The sequence below is a fragment of the Andrena cerasifolii genome, chromosome 6, assembly GCF_050908995.1.
Source record: "Andrena cerasifolii isolate SP2316 chromosome 6, iyAndCera1_principal, whole genome shotgun sequence".
Taxonomy (NCBI): Eukaryota; Metazoa; Arthropoda; class Insecta; order Hymenoptera; family Andrenidae; genus Andrena; species Andrena cerasifolii.
In genome coordinates this window covers 13037515-13057920 of record NC_135123.1, presented here as the reverse complement: position 1 = coordinate 13057920, position 20406 = coordinate 13037515, and the positions used below count along the sequence as shown (strand labels likewise).

General features: G+C 47.0%; 2 protein-coding genes across 2 annotated transcripts; one reads left to right on the top strand and one right to left on the bottom strand.

Moving 5' to 3' along the window:
- The first annotated feature begins 2407 nt into the window (after positions 1-2407).
- Positions 2408-5059, top strand: LOC143369703 (guanine nucleotide-exchange factor SEC12). The gene is made up of 4 exons (XM_076813979.1): positions 2408-2742; positions 2822-3201; positions 3288-3982; positions 4074-5059. The coding sequence occupies exons 1-4, from the start codon at positions 2605-2607 to the stop codon at positions 4157-4159; spliced, it is 1299 nt and encodes a 432-aa protein (XP_076670094.1). The 5' UTR covers positions 2408-2604; the 3' UTR covers positions 4160-5059.
- Positions 5060-7198: 2139 nt separating this feature from the next.
- On the bottom strand, positions 7199-18555 carry Verm (LDLa and CE4_CDA_like_1 domain-containing protein vermiform). Its single transcript, XM_076813970.1, has 6 exons — positions 18070-18555; positions 15940-16072; positions 14961-15091; positions 10671-10820; positions 9380-10302; positions 7199-8210 (listed from the first exon to the last, which is right to left on the bottom strand). Exons 1-6 carry the CDS (start codon positions 18140-18142, stop codon positions 7974-7976), a joined length of 1647 nt encoding a protein of 548 aa, XP_076670085.1. The 5' UTR covers positions 18143-18555; the 3' UTR covers positions 7199-7973.
- Between the last annotated feature and the right edge of the window lie 1851 nt (positions 18556-20406).

Sequence of the window (20406 nt, the reverse complement as noted above, 5' to 3'; positions counted from 1 at the left end):
ATCGACGAGATGAAATGAATCAGAGAAAACCATCGAAGACATCGACGAGATGAAATAAATCAGGAAAAACCATCGAAGACATGAAATGAATCAGGGAAAACCATCGAAGACATCGACGAGATGAAATGAATCAGAGAAAACCATCGAAGAAATTCACGAAAATGAAATAAATCATTTAAACCCATCGAAGAAATGCATGAAATAAAATAAATCATGCAAACCCATCGAAGAAATACACAAAATAGAACGACTCGCGCAAAATTCTCGAAAGTATGCATGGAAATAGGACAGATAAAGAAATCAGATTTGACATTCGCAAAACAATAAAATTTTAAATGACTTACCGAACCCCAAAATTTCATCAGCACCAAGCGAATAAACGAACCCAGGCCAGAGGGGCGAGAGGCTGGCGGAAGAACCAGGGTTGAAATCCTGACCAGGTCCCCAGCAAGTTCAGCAGTTCCGAATGGTCCAGGTGGCTCGGCAGCTCCGGGGGGAGGGGGTGAAAGAACCAGGTCCCCAGGAAGTCCAGTGGATCCAGGTGGCTCGGCAGCTCCAGCGGGGAGGGGGAGGAAGAACCAGGTCCCCAGGAAGTCCAGTGGCTCCAGGTGGCTCGGCAGCTCCAGGGTACCCGGAGGTCCTTCAAGTCCGGAGGACCGACGACGACTGAGTACATGAAGATCTGTGAGCTCCTTATGTAGACTTCGAGGAATGATGTCCCCCGATGAAAACAAGGTCGACGGTTAGTTACAATTGCGAAATCCAGCGAATTCTTCGGCAAAAATGGATTTTCGGCTAAAATATCCATTCCAGTGGCTATTGCTGTGACAAATAATGTTAACAACATTTACACTAACCGCCCAGTATAAATTATTATTAACTATAATCGATAGAACTCGAGATATCAAGCAATTTGTAACATTTGGCCTTGGATTTGCAAATGATTTTCTGCGCCGACTGAATTCTCTTTTATTCTCAATGTTTAATCGTTCGATACATTAATGTTAATGCTTATACATATCACGTAGTATTATTTATAATGTATAAATACGTTTTAGTTGAACTTAGTGTAAGTGAATAGTTGCAGGAATATTTGGAGAAATATGAGTGAGATACTTGTTTCTCCCCCTTAGTTACTAACATCGGCGAAGTATAGGCTAAAACGATAGACCTATCACCTTATGGGAATTCGCGTTCACATCACTAACACGTAGAGGCACGGTACTCTATGAAACACTTTTTGGCAGGCACAAGCACTGACTCTACAATCGCGTTGCACACGATTACAAAATCATTTTCTGTTTTTAAACATCCTTCAGTTTCTGAAAAAGTCTTCTAAGTAACGGGTATATCTGAGTGGAATCCTGTTAAATTAAAAGGCCTCCCACATGGTCCAGTAATCGATGAAATTGATGCGCGAATTGAGAAATCACGAGATAATATGCACTATGCCATGCACACACTTGACTGAACCGATGAATTTCTCAGGGCTAGACAAACTTTTAAGACACTCATGCATCATGCAACTTTCTGCGAGACTTTTAAAATTAGATTTTACTGTAAATTTCAGTGTTGGCGGCAAACGGAATCCAATTATTATTACTTCACTGGAATGATTAAACAGTGCATTAGAAACTTGTGGGAATATCAGTAACAGCGTGAATTTTTAATACTTTTTTCGGCGCACGATACGTGAAAGGGTTCGCAAGGGTACGCAAAGTGCTAATAAACAATGTCATCTTGCAATTTATAGCTTGCACGGGCTTTGAAGAAATGCCATTTCTGAACGCCATGGTGTCTTGATCCACGAAATGGATTTTCGGAGAGAAATCCGCGTGAGTCGTTGACCAACCGAGCCAAAGCATACCGTAACAAAAGCCTACCCTCTTATGTCAAACTCTCTCTCTAAACAAGTCACACGTATGCAAGTACGCAACACCTTTCAGCATTTCAACCATTTCAGAGTAGTTGCTGAGTTGGACGCTGTTCATGAACAGAGATCGCTAAATTCAGTCCTCAAATTATGGGTCGGTAACACAGATTGGGTGGCGACACGAAGTCCCATAAGGTGATGGGTCTATTCTATACCTCGTCTGTGTAAACGCAGAGGACACCTTATGCTCACTTCTGATAGATGGCGGTGTATCAAATTTCCGTGGCGTGTGCACTCTGTTTTACCCCGGCAGCTTTAAGTTTAAATACTAATTGAAATTGTTACTTCTCTACTAAATATTTAAAGCGCTTTTAAGTCTTTAAATATTATTACAAACAGACAATTTCATTGCTAATAGTTGTTGTTAATAAATCGTAGCGTACTGTTGCATAAATTGAGGTTTGCCACAAGGGCGTTCCACCCGGAAAACGCCATTGGAGTCATCTCGTGGCCGGGTTTGCGAAACAGACCGGAGGACTGAATACGTGTTCATTGTTGTTTTGTCGTCTGTTTCGCGAAAGCCTTGTGTCACTGTTGAGTTTGCTCCGACGTGATAGGGGAAATATGACGGGAGTCGAATTTTCTAGCTAGTCGCAGTCCTTGGCTATCAATAGACCAGCCGTCTATACGATAGTAACGAGTCTTGGAGCAGACAATTCTACTCAGCCAGCATGCCTTCCAGGAGAGCTAACTGTGGCCTTCTGGCCAGGGTGAATTTTCCCCTGTACACACTGCAGATGCTGACCAGCAGGCATATCCTTGTTGGTGGTGGCGGAGGCTCCTCGAAGACAGGAGTCGCCAATGGATTTGTGAGTATTTCTCAGGAATAACTATCAAACACAGTAATCACATTTATAAACGCTCGAACGGAATGATTCTGGGTTACAGGAAATATTCGAATTGTCCCACAACGGGACACAGTTCGTCGCGGAGGAGGTGACCAGACACGAAACAGGCCCCAGCGTCGTCATGAATTGCACCACTTATTCTGATGGCAAGCGCACATGGATCGCAGCTGGTCAGGAGAGTCACTGTCAGCTATACAACGTTAATAATAAAGTGGTGACGGTGGAGAACGGAGAGATTATTAAAGGGCCTAGCGACGGTTCTAAGGATGGCTTGAAGCGTAGGAAACCCACGGAGAAGGGGCAAGAAAGTGTCGCGCCGCGGGAACGGATAGAGGAAATCAAGGACGACAATTCGAATATTCGTAACAAGAAGTTGCAATTGATCGTGAAGCCAGCTGATAGCGTACAAACAGACTTTAGGTGATTATCGTTTCAAACTGCATTTGTAACTTGTATTTTCAATGTTTCTTCTTCGGCGATTATCAATGGGAAACTTCTTTCGACAGTGAAGTGGAGCCCCTTCAGAGGATCGTTAGAGTAAGTTTAAATGGGAAATTTATGGCCACTGGTGGGACAGATGGTCACATAAGACTATGGAAGTTCCCACAGTTGCACAAACTGCACGATCTAGACACGCATACAAAAGAAATCGACGATATAGACTTTAGTTCGGATGGTAAGCTGCTCGCAAGCATCGCGAAGGATGGTAAAGCTTTCCTGTGGAACGTGAACAGCGGTGCCAGGGAGAAGGAACTAACGTGGACACCTCCGAGTGGATTGAAGTACATGTATAAGCGGTGCCGGTTTCGAAAGTTAGAAGATGATAAATCGAAGGTGCAGCTGTTTATTCTCTCGAACTCAGTGGTTGGGAAGAATCCCAGCTTCCTGCAAATGTGGGACATCGATTCCGGGAGTATCCTGAAAGCAGTTCCTTATAAGGAAACTCTGTCTGCATTGGCAGTGTCGGACGATGGGAAGTTTGTGGCTGTTGGGACGATGTTCTCTGGTAGCGTCGACATATATGTCGCGTTCAGTTTGAGGAGAGCTTTACACGTACCTGGTGCGCACAGTATGTTTGTGACTGGCCTGGAGTTCCTACCAACCAAACTCGACGGCCCTGCGATAACGAGTAACACCGAAACTGCGGTTGTTAGCATCTCTGTGGATAACAAGATTTGCATACACAGCATACCGTTTAGGCGTAAGTAGATCTTTGTTTAAAGATTAAATGATTGTTTCAACGGACAATGGTCCCTGAATATTTTTGAACGATCAGTTTGTTTTAATTGCAGATACACTGCCATTCTGGCTCGTTATTATGCTGATTATCCTGAGCATCTGTGGCGCGTTTATCTTCTGCAGTTACCTCGGAATTTGACCCAAGGAATACATTTTCGACAGCGTCAAGAGGAGCGGTACTACTTTCTCTAGGATTCTGTAAGGTCAGATCGAACATCGAGGTTTTGTCAAATGCCTTCTCTAGATGATAAACGCTATTCATAGCGAACGGGAGTAGTTTATTGCAACTCTTGGTGATATTCATTTCAAAATACATGTGCACGATTTCGGTGGCAATACACACGATTGTCTGCAATTCGTTTGTTCGCGAACGGTGAACATTGGCTCTCGTACGTTAACAGATACTTCGGGTTCTCTTTATTTAGGCAGTGTTGGACTAAATAAAGCGCTACTGTGATAAACTACATTGCACTAGGAAAACTATTTGGCAGATGTTAGTGTAAATAGAGAATTGTTCGCACATGGAGGCCAATTTACACTGTTTCCTTTTGTACAGAAAATTTGAGATAATTTCCCCGACCTCTACTGCATTTATTTAATTTACCATTTCTGTATAATATTTATGTGTACAGCAGAATGTAGAAACGGAGCATATCACTTTATGTATATTCTTTAGCGTTATATGTGTTTACCGTGTTTTTTTATTCCATTGTGTTTTTTTTTTATCAATTAGCGTTACGTAACACGACAACTTGGAGCACGTGCTCATTTCGTTTTATATTAAAAGACAAATTAAGGTGAATTGGTGTGTACAACGTATAGTTTAGCACATCCATTACACGGGTGGTTCTTATTTACTTTAATGCGTCTGGCGGAAGATCGTAATTTTCCAGAGGAGAAGAGATTGCCATAGAACAAGAATTCATCAGGAATAGTCTATCATTAAGTCACGAATCAAACTTGTACATCGGGTTGTGTATGCGGTCATGAATCTGTACATTTTGTTAATGTAATAAAGATATCCTAAAAGGTATGAAAACTACTTTATTGCTCATAAATTACTCCACATAATTTAATTCCTTCCCACAGCAATTGTGGGAATTGTAAGAGGACACAAATTTCAAGATTTTACAGAAAGCGTTTCATCTTCTGGTTACCACATTCCTCGCTATTCTTGCACCGTAGCAATACTACGTTCATACCACGCCCGCATCATTAATACAATAATTCTATGTACACCACTCTTACATCTCTCTCAAACTACTCCTACACCTTTCTTACACTACTCCTACATCTCTCTCATGCCACTCCTACAGCTCTCCAAAACTCTCGCACACCACACCCACATCACACCACTCCTACAACTCTCTTTTACTAATTCTACATTATAAACACTGCTTCAACTAGATTATAGCAGCATGGCGGGGCGAAATTTTGTTTTTTGTGGAACAAAGATGGCTTAGAAAGTTGTGGGTCATTCAGAATTCCGAATTTTGCAGGAAAAATGAATTTTGTGGGTCTTGTGGGTTATTTCGAATTTTTTAATTTGGGGGGAAATGCCGGTTTGTGGGAAAATGAAATCTTACAGGCCTTGTGGGCTATTCAGAATTCTCAAGCTGTGGGAAAAAGTCTTGTGGGCTATGTAGAATTCCGAATTTTGTGGGAAAAACAGAATTTGTGGGTCGTGCGGTGAGGAAATTTTTGTTTTTGCAGGCGCAGCGCGAAATTCCGCCTCTTTTGCAGGTGCCAGAATCGTGGAATCGGTTTCGAAATATGCCGTTTTTAAGTACTGCACCTGCAAAGAAGGCAGACTTTCGCTGCTGCACCTGCAAGAGAAGCTTTTTTCAGTGTGACTTTGTTGTACGGACAAGAGAAGGGAAAGTATGTTGTGCGGCTTCATGAGGTGACTATAATCTATTTGGAGCAGTGTTTATGACGAGTAGTGTAAGGGCGGTATTCTCAGGCGCTACTTATTCTTAAGCAAATGCTTAAGCCTAGTAGCTAGTAAAGGGTGCCGAGTGCTTAACCATTTGCTTAAGAATAAGTAGCGACTGCGAATACCGCCCTAAGAGTGTCGTTGAAGGAGTGGCATCTTATATGCTTGCTTAACGTCCGGAAAATCTACGGAGTGTGCTCAGCGGATGCATGCATGAGGTGTGAGAAACATGAGGTGGAGAGTATCGAATATTACGTGGGCGGAATATGTAGAGATATGCGATATATTTCTGTATGCTTTATTCATAATTTGAATTTCGATGATACATGTGAATAATAAGCTCAATCATTAACCATTCATTGTTTCATGTATAACTGTTACAATATGATCAATATCATTAGTTAATGTCAGTTAATTAGTCATTTAATCTAAACAAGTTGTGGCGTATTATATTATAATAATCTCACTTGCGAAAGGTTTGTAAAAAAAAAATAGAGCCGCGTATTTATGATAATAAAAAACAGTTTCTGATCAGATGTAAAGGCGTCGAGACGATGCGTCCCTGCTAGCAGTCGTCTCGATGAAAGCGGCTGGAATGCTCGCTTCTCCCCTAACGAGTCAGGACTCGTGGTCGAACAGGAATGTCGTCCGAAATCGAAACGAGCCGCCAAACCACGATGCAGGACGGGAGAAGGTTCGGAAATGACATTTCACGATCATAGCGCTGGCGCCTGTCGATGACTTTCAAGGCTGCAAGGAACGTGTCATCCGCGCGAAATGAAATATGTAATTCTCTCCTCGTCGATTTCGCCCCGCAGGACCAACGTTACATCCATGTAGAATTTACCATTTCGATATTTTAGTCTTGTGTAGATAAAAGTAGCAAATGAACAAATAATTTTGAAACTTTCGTCCTTTTAATTTGCTCCAACCTTGCAAAACTACAAACATAGAACAATCCAATTTACTTGGTGACCAAAAGTGGGCTGGGGAAAGGAGAAGAGTCGAACATTGAAAGAAACGGAATAAGATTAAAAAATTGTATTTCAATTTGTGAAAGCAAAGGAAGTAAATAAAGGGCAAACAGAAAAAAATGCGAATGAATTCCATCCCTATTCTTTGCCTACTTGTTCAATTTTCCACGTAAAAAGCACACTATAGAGCGTTTCTGTAATGCAAGCTTCCCTGAAGTAAAAGAGCCAGGATAAGGTTGAGAAGGAATCGCAGTGAAATGTTCCTGTGTTCTTGTTTCGTAAAACTTTTATTGAGAAATAGTTTAAAGGAGTCTAGAAATTATTTAAAACTCTCACGCTTCTCTTAAACCACTAACGTTTTAACCAGCGGGGAAACGGCGCCACGGAGGAATCCGTAAAGCGTTCTGTAAACGACGTTTCACGCAGCGATACGATCCTTCGGCAGGATACACACGTCGGAGAAACTAAAGGGAGCAGGATCATGGAGGAGGGGCAAGGATTACGGTGGTTATGTACAAGTCGAGTGTCCTCGCGAAGGACTCGCTCCCGTCTCGCGAGGAGAGACTCCTTTTCGTTCGAGGATCGACAGGAAGCATTTCGCGAACGTTTTGCCCATGGAATCCTGACAGCAAATCATCCAACGCCAGAATCGCGCGACAGAGAATCGCTTTTTACCCTGCGCTTTCACTTTCCTGGAGATCACGAATGAATTTTTACAATACTTTGCCCGATCCACGAGTCACACCTGAACCCGCGAAGGGTTCCTTTTGCAAGACGGCGTTCGGAGGCGTCCAGAGTACTGAATTTTCGCGTGGCGATTCTGCGGCCTTTACTATCGATTTCGAAGGACTCTCCGCTGTAAAATCCAAGTTGCCTGTCAGGATTCGAGGGCAGCGTAACGGGAGACACGGCTGGCTCGATTCGCGAAACGTGCTTCGCGCGCGTTCTCCAAGAAAATGGTCCTCGATCCGTGAACGATCTTGTCCTCGCTTTTCCTCGAAGGTAACGCGCCTCTCGATCGAGCGACACTGTTCGTGGCTCGCTCACTTCCTGTTCGCGGTGAAACCGTCGCCAGTTGGATCGAGCAACCACGGATAGTAATTGGGACACTCCATGCAGGTGAAGAGGCGAAGGGTTTCTCCTGGAAGCTCCCTGGTGGTCAAGGGGCAGGCGTTCGGCAGGGAGCAGTAGGGCTGTCCCTTCTCGTCGCAGGTCTCCTTCCAGTCCTGGAAGTCCCTCAGGGCTGACAATTCGGTGGGCGTCTGCATCCACTTGATCACCTGCAAGTAGAATAGGCGCGCGGTTGGTCAGCCGTGACTCGAAACGGCCTGCCTAGGGCTTTCGCTGCGTGTATGGAGTCTCTAAGTCGGTGAGATGAGATTCCTACGCGCGTCTCACTTAGCTCCGCGTGGCTAATAGAGTTTCAACGGAAAATCGTAAGAGAATTTCGGAGAAATTGTCAAATATGAACGAGAAATGGGAGAGAATTACCGAGGAATCAGTGAAAATTGACAAATGATCACAGAAAAGTCATCGAGAAGTCGTGCTTCCATAGAGAAATTGGATGTTAAAATAGATTATAAGGATTCTATAAGATTTTCAATTTATATCGTTCATGTTTAGTCCGAAACAATTGCGATTACTTGATACACAGATACTATCCTTGATAATCGAACGGGGACACTGGCGCAGGAATAAAACCGAGACGAGAAGTTTCGTGATTGATTACGAGCTGATCGAGAGAGCTTACGGACACATTGGAATTGTCACAGAGGGAGAAAGGGAGATATAGTTGCTATAGCGCGGCTAGATTGAAAGCGGAGAATAATTCGAAGGAGAAGCAAAATAAAACCGCGTCCGAGGCTTGATGGATCACGAACGAGAAACGTCGTGATGCGGCAGGATTGGAAACGAGAGATAAATTGGAATAAGCTGAGCCGTTCTTAATAACGGTTTCAGTGATGCGAAATCGCTCTCTCTCTCTCTCTCTCTCTCTCTCTCTCTCTCTCTCTCTCTCTTCCCGAGCAAATTGAAAACCCCTTTCGTCGAATATACAGGACGAAATGTTCCAGTACTAAATGTTCCAATCGCTAAAAGAGAAAATCAATATTTCCTAAAATCCCTCGGTTCTCCGAAACTAAAATCTTGGATAATTTAATGATTAACCGGGTGGTTAATCACACAAACCTTAGAACCAGTGGCGGATTTAACGGGCGGCAGATGAGCAGTTGGGTAGCAGAAGGCCCCATCTTCCAAACAAGATTTATAATTCTTTTCAAACACTATATTCTTTTTCCTTCCGAATTTATTTGTAATTCTGTTACGTATCCAGGGTGTCCCAGAACGTTCGCCACCCGAGCCTTTCCCCTTAAATCTGCCACTGCTCAGAACTAATCGATTGCACCCCTCCGCCCAGCGAACTCCCCTGAGTAGAATCCAAAGCACTCACCTGGACCATGGTGACAAAGTAGACGTCGCTCCTGGCGAGCATCTCCTCGATGAACTTGATCAGCTCCTCCCTGTACTCTTTCTTGCTCTTCAGCCAGGAAGCGTGGAAGTGCAGGCCAAGGGGCGCCCTGTTGCTGTTGAAGTGCCTGTTGAAGTTGTGCCTGAGCAGCCTGGCGAATTGCTCGCCCGACTGGATGTTCGAGCAGGAGTCGACCATGTGGCAACCGGGCAGGGATTCGTCAAAAGTTGGATCGTCCCTCCTGTCCAGCTCGTTCATCACCATCTCCCAGACCGGGTGGGACCTGGACGGACAATTGCCGCCGTTTCCGTTGCACTTGTGCGGCATTCTAAAGTAGAGGGTGTAAGGCCAGATGGGCACGCGGCCCAGCGACGCGGTGATGGACGCGTCGTAGACGAAGAACTGGTCAGCCATCATCTCGAACTGCTTGTTCCCGCCGACGCGGAGATAGGGAGCCCTCATGCCGATGATGGAGCCGTCCGTGATGTTCGCGAACCGCTCGATGATCAGCCTGGCTCCGGCCATCTCGGCCAGCCAGTCGTCGTAGGTACCTTGGGTCCAGTATTGCGGGTCGTCCTTGTGCGTGAGAGAGAACACAGAGATCTCGTGACCGCGTCGGTGGAGGTCCTGCACCGCGGAGTAGTTGGTGTACTTGTGCGAGACGAAGAAGGTACCCCTGATCTGGCAGCCATTGGGATTCTGCCTCTGCCCGTTGAAGATGTCTTCATAGAGGTCGATGTTGTCCACGTTCACCGCCCCGTTGAAGGTGATCGTGATCATCTGAGGCACCTGCGAGGGCTCGATGTTACCGGGGATCCTGGTGCCGTCGGCTGAACAGTAGCAGTCCGGCAGGACGCACTGGGTTGGGTCGCAATCCGGCGCGCGGTTGGGATCGGTTTCCACGGCTGGCAAATAGGAAACAGCGTGCAATTAGCTCGTGATTTCTGAGCTTTCCTCGGGGACTTAATACTTTCCTTCGGTTCAATATTTAAGAGCTTTCTAAAACGTCGTACTACGAAGTTAACGATATTCAAATACCCCTAGAAATCAATCGAATAACTTATAGCTGCGCGAGAAATTGAAACTGGTCGCACTGCCGCAGTGGAGCGACACGGTGCGTACGCATTCCATCCATTTCCCCGATGGAGAATCAACTTGCCCCCGCTCCGCTCGGTTATGTAACGCGGCTATCCCGCTCGCGCTAGATGATAGTGAAAGTAATACTCGAGCGACGCGGCGCAAGTGCACGGGCTAATCGTGGCAGAGTACTTACTGCAGGCGTTCTCGTCGGATTCGTCCTTGCAGTCCGGTTTACCGTTGCAGAAGAGCTCCTTGTCGACGCACTCGCCGTTACCACACGACAGTTTCCCCTCGGGGCAGACCGGTTCGTCGGTCCTCAGGATGGGCAAGACCTTACGGGGCTCTGCAAACGTAATCCTCGTTAACCGGGGGCCGGTTCCCGCCGGCCTCACGACAAATATCCGCTACCATACGATCTGATCGGCGTTTCGCAGCGATAAAGGGAAGGGTGGGGGGTGGTGCGATCAAGGCCCGAATTCTACCTTTTACTTCGCCCAAATCGTATGTACAGAGAGAGAGAAGAGGGAGGATCGATACACGCACAGCGGCGCAGGAACCGCGATCTACCTTGGATCGATACGGGGCGAGTCACGCGAGACTTGGAAAGGAAAATCCAATGATTCGCTGGAGGGAGAAGTTACAATGTCTCCTAATACCGTGGGTGTATTCTCGAGTGCAACGACGCACCTGAGCTATTCCGCGCAAAACGGATAGGTGAAAAATTTAGTTTCACCGATTCAAAACAAAGTATACTAAATTTCAACGGCCTATGTCAAATAGTTTTCGAAATATTTATTCTTAAAGTTTCGAAAATTCAAACAAAATCGGCTGACGCGTCATCACTTAAACTGTAATATCTCGGTCATTTTTAAAGATAATGCCACCGTCTTGGGCTCATTTTAAAACTGAAGGAATGCTTTCTCAACCCGTGTATAAAATATTTTGTTTATTTTTAACGGTATTTTTTTCAAATCGCGATTTGAAACTTTGACATCAATTACTGTTAAGTTTATTAACAATAAATAAAATATTTTTTACACGGGTTGAGAAAGCATTCCTTCAGTTTTAAAATGAGCCCAGGACGGTGGCATTATCTTTAAAAATGACCGAGATATTACAGTTTAAGTGATGACGCGTCAACCGATTTGTTTGAATTTTCGAAACTTTAAGATTAAATATTTCGGAAACTATTTGACATAGGCCGTTGAAATTTAGTATACTTTGTTTTTGCAGGTTATAGACAAATGCTGTAATTTTGAAGCGAATCGGTGAAACTAAATTTTTCACCTATCCGTTTTGAATAGCTCACCTGCGAGGCAGTGCACTTACGCGCCCACTTTGGCCGCATCGTCTGTGCGAATGGATCCTTTCGCGGGAGTTGCGGGGTGGTTGATTGTTTTTTTTCTTTCGGGTGTTTAGTGGAGTCGAAATTGCAGCGTACGTGGGTATTGTAAATGCTTTTGCAGGCCCACCGTTGCGTTTGAGAAAAGGGCGAGGCCACAGGGGACGAATCTTTTTCTGCTCAACTGTTTCCTTTACTACCCTTCTGCATTATCAATCCCAGGGGAGAATACTTGCCCCCATCGCGAGACTCGCCTCGTATAGTACGATACGAAGTTCTACGGTTAACCCTTTGAGGCAGAAATTTCCTTTTTACGACTGAAAAGATTAGCAAGATAATTCTGTTCACGGTTCTCAAAGGGTTAAGGTTGTTACCGTGCTGAATTAATATCACCCAAGTCCAAAGCTGCAGTACCTGGCCAACTCAAGTATTAAGTATCAAACTAATTACATTTTCTGGGACGAGTTACCATTTCAATCGGTTGCCCGTGTAATCTAATATTTACACGCAAACTTTATGCACATGCGTGGGAAGTTTGCTCGACGCCTTCGCGACTGTTCGATCTGTTCCAATTCCGATTCAAGTGGCAACGAATGCTGCCCGAGCTGCTACAGATTCTACGACGATTATCAAACCCGATAGGGTAATCTATGCGACCAGTCGCGAACGTGTCGTTTCCAGGGGATTTCGATCCTTCCTTCCCTACGTTCCTACGCCACTGTCTGCATCCTTCAAAGACACATTTATCGTAGAACTTTTCCTCGTCCTCGTTTCTTTTGCTTGTCCCTTTCATTTCAAGGAACCTACGTGCCCCCGTGTAGCGACACGTTGCAGCGGGAAGACGCAAAGAGACCAACGTGACGGGAGCAAAAGAAGCCTTGGAAGCTTTCCCGGCGAGGCTCGCGCGCCACCCGTTCGAGCATTTCGCTCGGGAAACCTTCAAGTTCATTAACGCCTCGGAATTCGAGGAGGGGGAGCGAGCTTTGAGGATCGACGGATCGACGTTTCAGGTCGAGTGGTTCGCTTCGTTGGCTCGCAGCGATTCGCACGCAAGTGATCTCGTGAAACACACTCAGCTGTTTTTATTTAAATGACAGAACAGACACAATAGTGGTGGACGTTGCGAGATAAAAAAAAGAGGCGAAGACGAGAGAGAGAGCAGAGAAATAAAAGGTGGGAGCCTGGACGAGGCTCGGTCGAGAGACGAATGAAACGAATGCGAGAAGAGAACCGAAGCGATGGAACGCGAAGATCGCGCGAGAATTCCAGGATCCCGGACTCTACCCTACCCGCGGCAAGTTTCTCCCACGATCGGAGCGGTTGATTCGCAGCGGCGAGATAAGAGAGCGAGGACGGGGGACCATCGATAGCAGAGAGAAGTGAAGAGAACGCGCGACTGGTTCCGTGGAAATGTTCGTGGGAATGATGGGAAAGCCGCGGGTAGATCCGCGGCCCGCCTGGAAATAGACCAGAAAGTATTGCGTCGGCGCGGAACGGGGACAAGACGATAGTGAATTTAATGATCGATCGCGAGCGCCGCGGGTCTTCGAGCGATAAAAGCGAGCGAGCCGGCTAAGTAACGAGGAGCTCTGGTAAGGAGGCCAGACCGTCGAAGCGAGACCGATCTGGATGCAGAGACGCAGACAGAGAGACGGCGGGTGAAAGAGAGAGACAGAAGAGTGGCAGAAAATGCTAGGTGGGAAAGAGAGATAGAAACGGAAAGTGCGAGAAGAAGAAGAAGAAGAAGAAGAAGAAAAAAGGTGAGATCAGCGATCGAGAACGTGCTACCTCGTACCTGGAGCGATCTCGCGCGGAGAAAGAGTTACGTGTATGTATGCGTGTGTGCAGTTCTATGTACAGGTGCGCAATGAGTCCCGTCAAGCGGAAAGGTCTTTGGCGATTTTTCGACAGGCGATCGAAGTTCTTGCAATATGGAAAGCGCGCGCATGTTCCAGGGACTGTTAGTCGGGCAAGGGGTGAGCCGTAGGGGAGCGGGTTGAGCCGTGAGGAAGAAGTCCCCGGGTGGGAGCCTCGGAACTGGGTTAGAAGTGTGATTCGCGAGAGCGGCTTCTCGTCTCCGTTGCTGCACTTTCGCTCAAAATCGAAACCAGTCTTACCGCCACGGCGAATCGAAAGTGGCCGGGCTGGAGATTACAAGGCGTCTCGAAAGTCACTCGCGTACGTGTGCGTGCAACAGCGCGGTATTCTCGGGCAAGGAGAACGCTTCTAGCGCGGCGCTCGCGTAACGCCGGGGCACCGTAACGAGGCGGGGAGGAAAGAAAAAAAAAAAAAGGATATTGCAAAGTCAGAAATATTGGCCCCCGCGTTGGATTTAGAAAGTGCAGGGAACTCGACTGTTCTGCTCGCAAAGGAATTTATCAATGCTCTCGCCGGGGCGAGAGTTCACTTCGCACGATCGCGTGCTTGGTAAAGAACTGTCGAGCAGCGTAATGGATGCCTTGTTTCCAACGGAGACGAGAAGAGTCACGAGTGGATCTCGAAAGCACACGAGGATAAATAGTGCGTTAGTACTACTTTACGAACGGTGCGTGCTACGTTGCGAGTCTACGAAGGAACCGGGCCTCTCCGTGTCCCCTGGAACGTTCTCCGCCACCTTTCACACGAAGATGAAGGAAAATGCTCGGGCACAGGCGCTTTTTTCCCCATGAAAATGCGTTTACTCCAACACGTTCTGCGATAACTTGCTTTCTGTGCCTACAGGCTTGCGTTGGATAAATTTTCGATTGAATTTAACGCAAGTCAATCCATACAGAAGCCTCGAGATTCAAGAACGAATCCTCCGCAAGCCCAGTAGCCGTTAAACAGAAAATGTTTTCCCAGAACGCCTACTCCCGAGGCATCCCTCCGAAGGAGTGGCAATAAACGCACGTTGAAATGGAAGGTGCGCACCAGAGACGGAGACAGCTGGGCCCGGTTCAACCTGGCCGACACATCGACTTACTCTCGAGCTTGTCACAGTTGGTGACTTTGCCCTTCCAGTCGCAGGTCTGTTTGTCCAAGTCAAAGGCCAGTCCGCTGGGGCACGTGATTTGCTTCAAGCCAGATTTCGTACACCTGTCCGAGCCGAACAGAAAGAAAACGGGGCGTTCTTTAATAGAAGAATCGTATGTCGTTGCTTACTCTCGATCTGGTCGCAGTTCTTCACGTTGGTCTTCCAGTCGCACGTCTGCCTCTCGATGTCGAAGGCCAAGCCTGTCGGGCATCGCACGGAGGCCAACCTGGTGACGCCGATCTCGGTCGCTTTGTCGCATCTGTAGTTAACGTTCTCGGTATTGTCTCCTTTCGGATAATATTTCGCGGTTCCGTCCGATTTCTGGACGGGCGAATGTATTTTGTATATCGAAATAAAATTGCAGGGATCTAAGTAGGCGCTTTCGATGTTCTCCTTGAAACGAAGAAGAAGGAGGAAGGAGGGTGGATAAAGTTTTATGGCGCAAGGAGAAAGATCCTGTTAGGTGTGCTGAAATGCAAAAGGCAGGACGACGATGTGTTCCCGTGCCGTGGATATTTTTGCCCACGCGTCCTTGACGGCGGAATACCTCGGTCCCAGTGAGTCAGGACATTCAGCCTGTCGCCATTAATTAGAAGGCGAGTCCTGTATCCAAGTATCAGGCTCGCCTTGAACCTTCGAACGCGGAATTCGATCGTCTAGGAACAGGGGGAATTTGCTTTTCAGACCTCGACGACGTCCTCGCGCGTGCTTGGATCCTTCATCCGCGTAAATCACGGCGTTACCGTTAAGCTCGTGACCAGAAGCCGTGCTCCGCTCGCCGAGCGTGTCCTTCGGGGGTTACTTTTACCGCGTTACGGAATCGAACGCTGCACGGAGCAGGGAATCGAAGCTGGCCGTGACGTTTCCGATCCGCGGATCGATCCGAAGAGAGAGTTTAATCGAGGATAGTTTTGTAGCGAAGAACGACGCGCTTGATTTCGATTTCTTCCGACTACGACTAACGATCCAGCAATCACTGCGCGAGGTTTGTCATCTTCGTTGGATTTGAATTTAATTACATTTAGTTACGGCGCTGTACGAGCCAAGTTTAGCTGACCAGTTGAATGACAAGTTGATGGAGGTAGGAAACAGTGATTCGTATTTTACCTTACTACGTCGCGACAGTCTCCGTCGACGCTCAGCCGGAAGTACTCGTCTCCGGGTCTGTCTTGGCACAATTCTTCAGCGTTCGCGTCGAGGCCGTCTCCACCATCGTCATCTTGGGCTCTGACCTGCGTCCCTGGGGATCGATGAACGAGGTTAATATCTGTGAGGCGACGAATTGATAGTATTCTTGTCTAGTATGAGGGAGGAAAGCGATGCTCGAAAGCGGAGAGACCTCTTGCTCCACCTTTCTGTTTCCACTACTGACAGTTACGTACTTTCTATCATCGATTACATAAACGACTCTGAATTCATGAGAACGATCTCTAACGCGGCCTCGCAAACATCTTTCCACCCTTTCTCCACTGCATTAAGCCTCTTCTCTCGGCTGCTACTCCAAACGAAACGGGAAGTCTAGAAGTCTCGCATCTCCGACAACCACACTGACCAGACATGATAAAAGAAAGGAAACTAAGAAAGAAAAATGACGGTGGCTCCCCTTCTTCCTTTCTAAAGGTTCCAAGAAAAGCAGTTAGGGTTCCAATGAACGTTCCCTAAGGACCCTCTGCCTAATCACCCTAATCAAGATGAAATCTCCAGCAGTTAATGAACGCGCGCCTCGACACGGTGCCTGCACTTCTCCTCCCATCTCTCTGGGACGGGTCGCGGAAAAGAAATCAAGCGACACATCGGGGGATCAGCATTCCTGACATTTGAATAAAAAGGGCAGACTCGTCTGGCGAACGTCGTCTCGATTAATCGCGGAAAATGTCGCGATCGCTGGGAGCCCCGCGATCCTGGGAGATCGTAGACCGAGCACGCCGGGGTCGCTGAACCCCCGTAGAAGTAGAAAGTCTTGGAAATGTCAGGGCAACCAGACGTGGGTGGGGAGGGAAGCAACAGCGGTTCTCCAAAGTGGGTTCTGCTTGTCCCTCCTCCACCTCCTTCCTCCACCGCCGTGGCGCCTTTTCGTCGAGCCGACTGTTCTGCTCGAAGGAGACGTCGAACGTGCCTCGTCGTTCCTCCGAGCGCTCGTTGGATCGTGATCTGTGATCGTGATCGCCGCTTCCGGACGATCAGGCAACTCGCCATTCGTAAAACTTTCACGTTTTCTCAGACACTTCGCGAATCTTGTTTCGTGGAGGAAGATACTTCGGTGAAGCTCATTCTTCGCGGTTCTCTTCGCGTATTTGTGGTGTACCTTTTGCTATCATAGGGTATTTCTTGTAGGAGGTGAAGGGTAACTCAAGTAAAGGGATTTGTGGGCTGAATTATACGAAGATAACTTTTGATAGAGAAAGTGAAGTGCTTTTCTTTTGTTTGAGGATTAGCAGTTCTGTATAAATGCTCGGGTAATTTGTTAATGATTAATATCGAATTCTTTGGAATAATGCCTTAAAACGGTCACAGTAGCGCGGCTAATGACGTAGCAAGTGGCTCGACGCGTTTCTTCACCAGGCGTTGAAGTCACCAGAATTCTCATGTCTCGCAGGCACTCCGCGATCGCGTCAGGCTTTCCTTCACTTCTTATAAAAATGCCACGGAATTTTTGTACCTTCTCGGTGATTCCTATGCGACCCATCGTTTAACGATACTCCGTGTGGTTTTTTGGAGAACCGTTTGGAGAAGGTCAGAATATTTTCAGAGTGTTCCAAGAGAGCACAGAAAGCAACGAATAGGAAAGTGTGGTATTGAATAAATCCTACAAAGGAGCAGGATCTTCCCGCAACACTTGTACTCCAAACACTCCGAGTATATCGTGGAATACCGTTCGTCTGCCAAGGAATTCTCGAACATCGAAAACAACTTTCACCGCCGGTGAACACATGGAGAATCGAAACCTGGATAGTCAGATGTTTCCTTCGAAGGAGAAGCCAACGTTACCGCGAAAGACTTTCAATCTTCAGAAGCGACTTTCACTCGAGCATCAATTTCTCAGGAGCTATCAAAAGCAACCCCCTGCAGCGATCTACGATCTCGAAACTTAGATTCCTCAGAGACAATCGTTCGGGGCGCAGACTTTCAAAGCGATCTTCGTCGTAGCCAAACAGTGGAGGAACTTTAACGAAGGATTGGAAAGTGGAGAGTTGCTTTGGCTGAATGGAGACGCGGAAGAGATAATCGTGTACTCACCGGCAAGCAGAAAGAGGGATCCAAGAAGGAACAGGAACCTCGGCGACATCGTGATCGTCGTCGTCGCCGTCATCGTCGTCGTCGGGACAAAGAGTGTCTGGACAAGCCGCGCCCTCTCGCCCCTCTATATGTGCACCACCACTCCTTCCTCTTCGTCGAAGGACTTTCACCCATCTGGATGGTGCTGCCACCTTTTCCACGTCGCAAAACGGCCACCCAGAACGTCCGATCCTTCCGTCTACCTTCCAACAAGAGGGGACCATCGGATGGACCACGTTTCTCATCGCTCTTCCCTGCTCCTCCACCCAGAAACCAGCCATCCATCAAAGTGGACTCGATTCCTCAATAACTCGCCGATGGGATCGAAGCATAAGAAACGTTTACTGGATCATTGGAAATAATTGGGAAAAATTCTGTGCCCCGAATCGAGATTCTTGTCCCACTTTCTTCGATGCTTGGTTTTCTCGTAAAGATTTCATGGACGCTTCTTCTATCGATGGCCCGAGAGAACTGATGATGACGACGGAGGCGACGAGTGTTCGGGCACGGATTGGAGTCTTATGGCTGACCAACGAAGGAAAATTTTTACAGTATTCTTCGCTGTGAATTACATACACGTTTCGTTTTTAGTGGGGACCATTATGGAGCGAGATTTGAAGCTCGAAGAAAATGTGAATGGTACTTGGTTCGAGGGGAATTTCACAGAAAAGGACTCTTGTCGCGATGAAGAAAATTTAAAGTGAAAATTGTCTACTTTTCCAGCGCAAAATGCGACGCGATCGACCTTCGGAATATTCAAGGTCCTCTTTGCGAGTTCGCTCACTCCGCCACGAAGTAGAAACGTGCTTTCGGTATCCTCTTACCGTTTTCTTGAAAATATCGCGGTGTAAAAGCTGCGACGAAACAACGCTGGTACTGGTAAAAATGTTAAAAAAAATTCAGCATCGACGGCCTCGAGTAACTTTTCGTGGAAACTGCTTCGTAAAAACTTTAATCGGCGAGATAAAGAGTCGACGATTCTTCGCCTAACAAAGAGCAAAGTAATCCAGGAGGTCCGGGCTCCCGGAACATTCTGACTAAGAGAAACACCGTCATTCTTCCACGATCGCGCGTTAGGCAGCAGCGATCTAACACGATGGCGATCGACCACGGTTTCGCCGCGACTCGCTTTTCTAAACCCCGTCGAAAGTCTCCGGCTTTTCATGGCTCCGGTTACGAAACTTGTTGCGCTCGTTCTCGCGATGCGTTGTTCCAAGGATAAAGGGCCCGTCGCTGGTAATTAGTTACGGTCTTTGAAGAGCCCGTCGGTTATGCCCGTGCATTTGCGAAAAGATGACGGCGCGCTAATTAAGCAACCACCGTTGGCGAGAAAACGCGAAGTTTCTGTTCCACGAATTTCCATTCGGTCTAAACGGGACCGATAACTAGTGAGTTGCAATGGTGACAAAAAGGAACAGCACTTACACATCTGCAGAGCCGATAAAATCCACACACCCCCAGGCTTGTAGCAGTCAAGTATCGAAGTCAGAAAATCCCCTTCTTCCCACTAGTTTCTCCCGTTCTCAGCGACCAAAAGCGTATAAATTATCCGCGCGTTTTTTTTTGTTGTTAAATTTGCTCACAGAATAGCATACCTACCTTTTCTTTATCCCCCTTTTTTGCCTGTCAGCGTTATCCATTTGCGCAATGCGTTTATTCCCGAGCCTGGCAGGGATGCTCCCTGTGGCCAATAAATTTGCGGTTTACGCGGTAAAAGGTTATCGGCGTCGTTCCCGGCGAAATAACTTTGCCAGACGTAGAGTATTGCATTAGATGCCGGCGGGCTGCACGCTGCAATCTCCGAGGGAGATAATGACGTTCGTATTGATTCGAGTTTATGAATAGAAGCAGCTGGAATCGTCGGGGGTTTGTGGGAATACAGCTACCAGTCTTCAACGTTTGCTTCGATTTGCTTAGATAAAGTTAAAGTTACTATTCCCTTCGTTTGTTGCTCTGGCATGGGGAACCTAAAAGTTTGCCTGTCATCTTTGACAGGTTCCAAGAAAACTGCGAATGACTATTTCTACGAGGGAAAGAGCATTGTAACTTTCTGCGAGAGCGTACAATTTGGAATTCCACGATGTGCAATCGAATTTCGTCGCGTTCGATTGCCGCCGATGACGCTGGACGGCTTCTGCGAAATCGGGAAACCGCCTGGCAAGGATTCGCGGCACGCTCGTTCCCAATAACAAATCTGTTGCGAAAGCAGAGATTTGCGTAGAGCGAACCGTCTCGGGGGGGCTTCGAGATCGATCGAGTATACGCCGTTCCCTTCGAGTCGAAACCGAGCTGTCCCGT

Bases quoted from the DNA above. Each gene is read 5' to 3' on its own strand.
- Verm (XM_076813970.1), bottom strand. From the start codon at position 18,142: ATGACGGCGACGACGACGATCACGATGTCGCCGAGGTTCCTGTTCCTT. The intron at 10,303-10,670 runs GTAAGTACTCTG...CCTATTTGCCAG, and splicing joins ATCCGACGAGAACGCCTGCA to CCGTGGAAACCGATCCCAAC. The intron at 8,211-9,379 runs GTGAGTGCTTTG...TTCTACTTGCAG, and splicing joins ACTTTGTCACCATGGTCCAG to GTGATCAAGTGGATGCAGAC.
- LOC143369703 (XM_076813979.1), top strand. From the start codon at position 2,605: ATGCCTTCCAGGAGAGCTAACTGTGGCCTTCTGGCCAGGGTGAATTTT. The intron at 2,743-2,821 runs GTGAGTATTTCT...TCTGGGTTACAG, and splicing joins CAGGAGTCGCCAATGGATTT to GAAATATTCGAATTGTCCCA. The intron at 3,983-4,073 runs GTAAGTAGATCT...TTTTAATTGCAG, and splicing joins ACACAGCATACCGTTTAGGC to ATACACTGCCATTCTGGCTC.